This window comes from Ooceraea biroi, unplaced genomic scaffold, assembly GCF_003672135.1.
Source record: "Ooceraea biroi isolate clonal line C1 unplaced genomic scaffold, Obir_v5.4 UnassembledTig90, whole genome shotgun sequence".
Classification (NCBI taxonomy): domain Eukaryota; kingdom Metazoa; phylum Arthropoda; class Insecta; order Hymenoptera; family Formicidae; genus Ooceraea; species Ooceraea biroi.
In genome coordinates, this window is record NW_020825184.1 from 5,044 (window position 1) to 15,312 (window position 10,269).

The window sequence follows — 10,269 nt, forward strand, 5'->3', positions numbered from 1 at the left end:
TGAATCGTTGTTTAAATTAATTTAATAGATTCTATTACTTCTTGGACACGGGTGGGATTAGACTTGTATCTTTGAGATAGATTTGAAGGATGGGCTTCGCCTGTATTTATGGCTATGTTTATATACAAATTTTCAGTCATATTCTTATATTGTCATAAATCAAACGTAACCAGTGTGCCGTATAGTCAGTGCGTTAAGTGTTCGATTAATTTTCCATTAATTATATAAATAATGGTATATTCAGTTGAACAAATAAATAATAGTCCTTAATAAGTCTTTAATTTCTGTTCGGAATTGCATTAAAGGAATTTTCGGAAACTGAATCATCTGAGAAATTGATCATTCAATAGCTGTGCGGGTGATGTTTGTCTCATAAAGTCATTCGAGAATTGAAATCGAGAAGGAAATTCGGGACAAATATTTTCTTCCTACGCTGTTTGTCCCGCAAAATCGAGACAAACATCAACCGCAATCTAACCGTTCACTTGCGACTTTTCTCAGGAGACATGCGCGAGGAGATGACGTCAGACGGCGACGGCCAATCGCTCGGCCTGCGGCTCGCTCCGCGCATGTTCCTTATCAGTGGGCTGCGTGAGGCCCAACCATGTGCCAATCTCGTGCGGCACGCGGGGGTCACCCCCAAAACTTTAAAATCGATTGGGCCTAGCCATAATTCACGGGCTCTACAAATAGAGCTCCAAGCGATCCGCGGACTCACTTCACAGTCAGTCTGCAAAGTATCAAAAGTTTTCTGGCAATCAACTAATCGCAAAGTCTGTCTCTTTCAGTGCGTGCAAATTCCGTCGCTCGCGGAATCGTCACGGTGATAAATTCCGTCGCTTGTGGAATCACCACGTTGATACTTTCCGTCGCTCGCCGAATTAAAACGGCGAGTTGAACTTGTATATAGTGTACATAATTTATTTCAATTATATATAACTTTGTGCCGTTACAACAGACGCTTTCTTCTTTTGTGTGTTCGTGGATGTGCTATCCGTCCCGTAATACTTCACGTACGTAACAATTTCAATTAAAGCAGAAAATTATTAGTATTTACCTGTTTTGTGCTTTTGGTTAAAGTAAAGAATACTTTATATTTATAAACAAACTATTCTATATATTAATGATTCACTGCTTTAAATAAATTTTGTTCGTTCATATTCAAAATAACTACTATATTTTCGAAACTTATGTTTCCTTATGTGCATAATTATTCCAACTTGTTTTGTTACTAATTTACAAATTCTTATACTTCATTCTCTTACTGCTTTTGTTAATAACTTTTTAATGAACAATGAGCATTGGAAAAGGTCAATGACCTTGACCTTGTTAGGGGTCTCCCCTTTCTCCATATTAGGACAATTTTTGCAATGGAGTAAATGGCAAGCAGCTTTAGGCTCTTTACAAAGAACAAAGTGTATGCAGTCATTATAGTCATTTAACACGATTTCCAAATCTTTACTAAGTATTCTCAAGTTAGCAGCATCGATCATTGATTTCACATTTTGATGGATGATATAAACGCATACGCTGTGCGTTCCTGAAGTGCCAGCAGTGATACACTATTTTGACCGAAGTTTAGCAAACTTGGCCAAACCAATTGGGAATGATGGTGTTACGTCCCGGTCGGCCGCGGTTGTTGATTAACTCGGGCAATGACACGGGGCTGGATCGCTGTTTTCGGGTATTAACGAATCCGAGAATTCTTCCCGGGGATACCGCGATCGGAGTAATTTCGTAGAGGGAAACGGGTCTAGTTATCGCCAGGTGCAAGAGCTAGAGTGCTTATTTCGTCGCCCTGTACCCGCACCACGGTCGGGTCGGGGAAATCAAGAATACTTTCACCGGCTGCCTGTAACAAACTGAGCAGTGCCGAATATTCGAGCGCACAGGTATCGCAGCTTAGCACCGGAGAGTAAGACGCAAGGTTACTTCTGCAATCGTGGCACGTAGGAATGTATCGTGTGAATCCTACCACTAAATCGTGCTTCTGTATTAGCTCACAACTCAATTTCTCTGAAGTGGAAATGGCGTTGGTATAGCAGTTCCGACAGAACAAGTTTCTAGACTCTGGATGGAAGTAGGCCGAATACTTCATACACGAAGTGGCGGTGGTCCGCAATTGATGATCCAGTATGGGAGGAGGAGGTCGGGAGAGGCTAAATCTACGCGTTATGAAGCGGCACATCACACGTTATTGCGCCCGCTTCCGGGATAAGTAAGTTCTGTTAAGCTGACCGGGGCAGGAAGGGCGGTGCATGCCCAAGAAGCGATGTTCGCTCTTCGATTTGTCGTAGGGTATAGGGGGGAGAGGGGTAAGGTAAAAGAAATATGCATACAGTTGGTTAGCTTACGCTACTTCGGTAAATTTATTAAACAAACTCCATTTCCTCGGGGAATTCGGTCGTAGTGAGCGAGTGTCCGCTCGAGAAATGAGCGTTATTCGCCCGAGGAGAGGTTATGTTTCCCGACGAACACGTGGCTCGAATAATACACGTTGAGGTTAGACGTTGAGGTTATATCTCACGACAACACGTGGCTCGAATAATAAGTAAGGTGGCACGACCAAAGTGAATAATTAATGGTTTAAATTACGTAAGCAACACTATAGCAGTGGGCTTAAATGTAAATATAAGTTGTACTCACCGTTGCTGGCCACATGTCTTGGAGGTTAAAACTCTAGCGTAGCGTGCGTCTACTGGATTTGGAGGTTAGCTGCCTCGTGGTCGTCCTTCTCGTGGTAGATCGTTTGTAATACGCACCACAACTTCGTATTTTAAAACGCGCACACTTATTTATTACTACGTTCGCTGAAGGAAATGGGAAGAATGGATGAGAAAATTAAATAAACAGTGATTACAATTATTAATATGTATAATTGAATACTCTCGAAAGGAGAAGTCGAGTTTACATACGTTATGAAAAATATAAAAGAATCTACGATAATGTAGCGATATCTATAAACGCTTAATTATTAGTTACAAATAATAGTAATGATAGTAGTCGATATAATAATGGTTGAATAAATGGAACTTGGTTGTAGGTTGATTCGCGCTAAAACTTTGAGGTTAATAATGAAAATAGAATCTAACACTAGACCCCGAAGGGATGCGAGGAAGGTTTGGAGGTGTTACCTCGACGACGGCTGCTGCACAAGAGAGCGATCGCGGCGGATGTTCCGAGTATATAGTCGGAGATTTGTGTTGTCTAGTTTCCGTCGGGTGGCGTTCCGAGTTGTAACTAGGAACTAGGGCTGGTGACGTTAGTTACAACTAGCGTCGTCTGATGGGTCTAGTTCCGAACTAGGATTTTAGTAACTTGTCCAAACCTTACTCTAGGAACTTGCCCAATTCCCAAGTTTTGTCCAATAGTGTTAGTGATATGTAACAGCTTCTGATTGGTCTATTTTCGAACTAGTGCAAATACTTGGCCAATGGCGTTGGGATTTGTTCAAGTGTTTTTCCTTATGATCTAGCGCTCGCAATTATTACTATATATAGTCTAACGCTGGAGATTGTTATTGTAAAAAGGAAATTTTTAATTCTGCGGTAGCGGTGGGACGTGACACACTCTTAACTACGACTCCGGACGAGTCAGTTCCCTCCGAGTCTCGAACCTCTGCTTCTAATTGTTATTCGAACTTAGTCTAATTCTATATCTTGCCACTCTAAACTTAGTTTATTTTTATCGTCTCATTGAACTTAGTTTATTTCTATATCGTCCTATTCAAACTTAGTTTATTTCAATATCGTCTTATTCAGTGTTAGTTTATTTCTAGAAGTTATTCTACATTGTAATTGTAAACCTTTTATTATTAGAATATACCTTTTATGTGTTAACTCAGAGTCTTATTAGCGCATACTTTCAACCAACCGATCCCTACGCGTAAACTAAACCACAAGTGTAATCGTAACTAGTGCAATCCAGACGAACCAACGCACAGTGTGGATAACTCTTTGACGTTCCTTCTCCGACACGTTCTACGATCTCGACAGTGCGGTCCTCGCACGCGGACATTGTTAAACGTGATCCTTTACATAAGTGAACTGTCAGTGCGGTCGACGCACGCCAGTCTCGCTCACCCTCTGATACCCTCAATCCTATCAACAGCACTAGCGATTAAAGTAATTATCGAGAATCACTGGAACTAGATGCCGAAAACGAGACGAGGAGGAAAGAAGCACCGTGCGCGACGCCTGCTTCAAAACCTTTCCAAGTTTCTTTACGAAACACCAAGCGCCGATATTTCCTCATATTACGGTGTCGAACCTTGCTATATCGATCCTGAATACGAACAACTATTTCAGACACGTGTACCGTCCGAAAGCATACAGCCGCGTTGCGATAATAATAATAATCCCGCTGTAGTGTGACCCGCAAAACCGCGAGTGATTAGTAATTCCGCGTGCACCTACCGAGTGAGTATAATTAGGAACGTAAATAAGAGCAAAGGAGAAGAGGACACGTGGTCGACGAGGTTAACCCCGATCTCGCACAAAGTACGATATTCGCTGTGCCAAGACATCCCCGAGGACGACCCTCGACGAAACCATTACAATAGACTGGCGCAAGAAAGCAAGGTGCAGAGCTGGATCGAGAACAATCAGGAACATTCTAGTAAGTAAAATCACTGTCGCAGCACGATTTCATTCCTACTAAAATTATATATGTATTTGTCGTTTTAATACCAAAATATTATTTTTGTTATTCTTTTTACTCCATTTTAGTATTAGAATATTATTAACCGATCATTACAAAGTGAGAAGAATCATAATTGACTATCGTCGCAATCATCTTAACGAATTGTTAATGGAATTGTTTGTTCAAAGTCAAAAGTGAAGGGAACCATACTCGATTATTAACGAAATCATTTGTCTAAACTGAAAGTGAAAGGCAGAGCTAATTACTTGTATCATAATCAGCCTAATGAAATTTTAATGGAACCGTGTCTGAAATCAAGGGGAAAGGAATGACAATTAGTCGCTAATGGAATTGTTTACCTAATTCAAAGGAGAAAGCTAGAGTTAATTACCTATCGTCACAATCAATTTAGTGGATTGTTAATAGAATTGTTTGTCGAAATCCATAAGCGAAAGGGACCATAGGAGAACCTTGTGCAATGTGCCGTGGAATTATACGACAAACGGTTCCACTCAGCTCGTGAACCCAGTTGTCGATATCAACGTCGAACTGCAGTTGTCTCGTGCATGAAATACACCGCGTATTTGCTTGATTTCAGTCGAATCCTAATTGCGAAAGGTGCCTCAATAATTTCAGCGAAATCCCTTACCCTGAGGGACAATATTTCACGCGTATTTCGAAACACGACTTGTACGTCGGATTTAACCGTCACGTCCCTACGTGTGAATTGTGTCGCACGAATCTCGCAACATACGCCCCGTTTTACACTTGCGACAATTGCTCGGACAACTATCTCGAACTCATTGAACAACTACGGGATACCGGTGAGAGTATTTACGAACTACCTGACCCAACTGTGATTCGTTTTCAAGGTGATTACATGGGTAGGGCCTCACCTCGACCGACCAGTAGACGCGTCTTCCTCGCGAATAACCTTGATCGCGGGTATCCCCGGGTAGAGTTTCGCGACTCCGCGACCCGTAATAGCAATCGTGTCCCGTCTACGGCCAGACTCGTCCTCTCGTGGCACTGACCCGGCGTGACGTAACACTGTATACATATTTCTTTTACCTTACCCCTCCTGCCCTATTCCTACGACAAATCGAAGAGCGAACATCGCTTCTTGGGGCATGATCCACCCCTCCTGCCCCGGTCAGCTTAACAGAACTTACTTATCTGGGAAGCGGGCGCAATAACGTGTGATGTGCCGCTTCATAACGCGTAGATTTAACCTCTCCCGACCTCCTCCTTCCATACTGGATCATCAATTGCGGACCACCGCCACTTCGTGTATGAAGTATTCAGCCTATTTCCATCCAGAGTCTAAAAACTTGTTCTATCTGAATTGCTTTACCAACGCCATTTCCACTTCAGAGAAATTAAGTTGTGAGCTAATACAGAAGCACGATTTAGTGGTAGGATTCACACGATACATTCCTACGTGCCACGATTGCAGATGTAACCTTGCGTCCTACTCTCCGGTACTAAGTTGCGATACCTGTGCGCTCGAATATTCGGCACTGCTCAGTTTGTTACAGGCAGCCGGTGAAAGTATTCTCGATTTCCCCGACCCGACCGTGGTGCGGGTACAGGGCGACGAAATAAGCACTCTAGCTCTTGAACCCGGCGATAACTAGATCCGTTTCCCTCTACGAAATTACTCCGATCGCGGTATCCCCGGGGAGAATTCTCGGATTCGTTAATACCTGAAAACAGCGATCCAGCCCCGTGTCATTGCCCGAGTTAATCAACAACCGCGGCCGGCCGGGACGTAACACAGCATTCAGCTCAAGTATGTCCGAGTAAATGTACGTGTCGCTTCTGTCAGAAAAGGCATCATTCGTTACTACATAGCACTGCGGACTCTTGCTCAGATGCCGTGGCGGACCCGGTCAAGGACGGTTCATCCTCTGCGTCCAGTGAATCTCCGACGGAAATCAAATCTCTCCTCGCGTCCGCCGACAGATCACAACGCAAGCAGGTGCTATTAGCGACCGCGCTAGTCACCTTGAGCTCTCCGAACGGCCGCACAGCTGTGGTCCGCGCGTTGCTTGACCAGGGATCCGAAGTGACGTTCGTGACGGAAAAGGTAGCTCAAATTTTAAAACTGCAACGAATAAAAATGCCTGTCTCGGTCTCAGCCGTCGGCGGATGTCATGCGGGAACTTTTCGATTCGCGTCGCGGATACAAATCTCTCCTCGCGATGCGCAGGCTCCAGCCTTCTTCACCACGGCCCGTGATCATGAAGAATCTCACGTCTTACAGCCCGGATCACGGTGCAACTTTGAACTCCTTAGAGTATCTCTCTCACGTCGAATGGGCCGATCCGAATCCCGCGAGCTCCGATCCGATCGACATACTGATCGGAGCTGACATATACGGTGATATACTTCGAGAAGGCTTGCTCCGGGGTTGGGACGGCCAACCTGTAGCTCAGAATTCAGCCTTAGGCTGGATCATCTCCGGCTCCTTCGCTAACGTGAACGAGACCGCGCATCATACAGTGTCCGTTCATCATTGCTTAAATGAAGATTCTCTCGAGCACGACGCCGATTCTGGGAGATTGAAGAGATCCCGGGAGCACGCCGCCTCCATCCTCTGGAGGAGCAATGTGAGAATCATTTTCAAGCCACGCATTCGCGCACTCCTGACGGTCGATATGTCGTAAGGTTACCCTTCAAGGAAGGGCCCCCTATCGCGATCGGTCAATCGCGTCCTCGAGCCGAGAATTGGCTTAGTTCCGTAGTCTCGAAAGTCTGGTCGAACCCGGAACTGGAAAAGGCTTATTCGGATTTCATGTTCGAATACGAACAGCTCGGTCATATGCGGTTAGCCCCAAATACTTCGAGTCACACCGAACAACAAGTCTACCTGCCTCATCATTCCGTTGTTCGCGACAGTAGCACGACGACTAAATTGAGAGTCGTGTTTAACGCCTCAAGTAACATCACAAACGGTACGTCTCTCAATGACCATCTTTTAGCGGGGCCTAAGTTGCAAACGGAGCTTCCCTCCGTTCTGTTACAATGGCGTCGGCACCGATACCGTATATTGCGCGGATATCGCCAAAATGTATCGGCAGATTCTCGTCGACCAGCGTGATCTAGACTACCAAAGAATTCTGTGGAGAACGTCGCAAGCAGTCCTGAGAATTTATCAACTCCTGACGGTTACATACGGTTTGGCGTATTCACCTTTTTTAGCTCTTCGAGTATTGCGACAGTTAGTTAAGGACGATGGTCATCGATTTCCTTTAGCAATCCGAATTCTTCTAGAGGAGATTTATGTGGATGATGTCCTTTTCGGATCAGATGATCCTCAACTTCTTCGACTAATTAGAGATCAGCTGATCGCGCTACTTCACTGTGGAGGGTTCGAATTGCGGAAGTGGGCAAGCAACTCCGCCTCGCTGCTTTCTGATCTGGACGACGCTGATCACGGTCTTGCGTGCAATAAGACGCTGCAATCGAGTGAACGGCTTAACGTATTAGAGATTCGCTGGAATCCAAATATCGATGTCTTCGAATTTCAAGTATCTCGCTCGGAATCCTTACCGAACACCAAGCGCGCGATTCTCTCAAGCATCGCTAAACTTTACGACCCGCTTGGATGGGTCACTCCCGTTGTTATTTCTGCGAAGATATTCATGCAGCGACTTTGGCGACACAATCTCGGCTGGGATGAAACTCTTCCCGATGCTCTTCTTCATCATTGGACGACTTTTTACGATCGACTCGATCATCTCAATTTGCTGCCGATCCCGAGGTGGACGAGACTCGAAGCGACGACAAAAAAGATCGAGTTACACGGGTTCTCCGATGCTTCCAATGCCGCGCTCGCTGCCGTAGTCTACCTTAAGGTAAGTTCTTCCTCCAAAAACGTTAAAATTACGCTCCTGGCTGGAAAATCTAAGGTTGCTCCGATTAAGCCGATAAGTGTACCGCGGCTCGAATTGTGCGCCGCGGTCTTGCTCTCGCGGCTCATTTGTTTCGTTCGGCGTTCACTGTCCGCCGAAGACATTAAGTGTCACTGCTGGACTGACTCAACGGTGGTTCTCACTTGGGTCAGTCAGCATTCCTCTCGATGGCGCACTTTCGTCGCCAACCGGGTAGCTGACATACAGTCACGACTTGCAGACTGTGAGTGGCGTTACGTCTCCACAGACTCCAATCCTTCCGACCGCGCGTCGCGGGGACTGCTCGGAGACGAAATTTGTGAGCATCAGTTGTGGTGGAACGGTCCGCCCTGGCTGTCCCGATCCAAGGAACACTGGCCTAATCCTCCACTCCGTGTCTCGTCCGAAGCCGTGCTCGAAGAAAAGCCCTCCGTACTACATTGTGTCCCGGATCGCGAACCGTGGAACTTGTCAAATCGATATTCTTCGTGGCCTCGGTTTCTTCAAGTGACCGCGTACGTCATTAAATTCGTTCAAAACTGTAAGACGAAGAAGAAACATGAGTCTGCGGTCGGGTTGCCGGGAATTTCGCTTTCCGCCGCTGACATCGATCGGGCCCGCGTACACTGGATCAAAAGTATTCAGACCGAATTATTTCCAAAGGAAATCCACTCATTAAAGACAAATCAGAGGCTGCCATCCCGAAGCGCGTTACTGTCTCTCAAGCCTTTTTTGGATAACGACGGGATCTTGAGAGTCGGAGGTCGGTTGAACAAGGCGCCGACGGCCTTTTCAGTTCGACATCCGATACTTTTAGCGTCTCACCTGGTAGTAAAACATGTCATACGTCACGTGCATTTACGGGCTTTGCACGCCGGACCACAGCTCACACAGACTGTATTAAGACGCGATTTTTGGATTCTCCGTGCGCGCAGTCTTATCTGTTCCGTGTAACGTACACTGATGCTGTGTTCGTATACTTTTCTTCTTTTCCGCTTCCTTTGGACGAATTGCCTGAAACATAGTCAAAAGTACGTTTAAAATTGTTAGTTAATAATTAGAATCACAAATTATAAACATTTATTAGAAAAAATTTGGTATATGCGAAAATTGATAACAGGACGATAATGTTAAGAGTAACAAGGAAAATTGAAAAACATTGATATTAAAAGAATTTTTGTCGTTAGTATATGTTAGATAAAATAGATAAGACTTTTTATCATTAATATATGAAATTTGGTTGATTGGTAATTATGAAATAGAATTATAATAAGAATAATAGTATAAAAATAATATTTTTAGTCGTAAACGTTAGTAACCTTAGTATTAAGAGTAAAATTTATTAAATATTTACCATGAGAGTTGAAAATAGCACCAATATTGTTGACCGTGTCACGTCCACCGCTACCGCAGAATTAAAAATTTCCTTTTTACAATAACAATCTCCAGCGTTAGACTATATATAGTAATAATTGCGAGCGCTAGATCATAAGGAAAAACACTTGAACAAATCCCAACGCCATTGGCCAAGTATTTGCACTAGTTCGAAAATAGACCAATCAGAAGCTGTTACATATCACTAACACTATTGGACAAAACTTGGGAATTGGGCAAGTTCCTAGAGTAAGGTTTGGACAAGTTACTAAAATCCTAGTTCGGAACTAGACCCATCAGACGACGCTAGTTGTAACTAACGTCACCAGCCCTAGTTCCTAGTTACAACTCGGAACGC

At 44.5% G+C, this 10,269-nt stretch overlaps 1 protein-coding gene across 1 annotated transcript; it reads left to right on the forward strand.

Annotated features, from left to right (window-relative positions):
- Positions 1–6,435: 6,435 nt before the first annotated feature.
- LOC113563544 lies at positions 6,436–9,491 on the forward strand. The gene is made up of 5 exons (XM_026975198.1): positions 6,436–6,443; positions 6,496–6,730; positions 6,783–7,253; positions 7,325–7,598; positions 7,846–9,491. Exons 1-5 carry the CDS (start codon positions 6,436–6,438, stop codon positions 9,489–9,491), a joined length of 2,634 nt encoding a protein of 877 aa, XP_026830999.1.
- Positions 9,492–10,269: the final 778 nt, after the last annotated feature.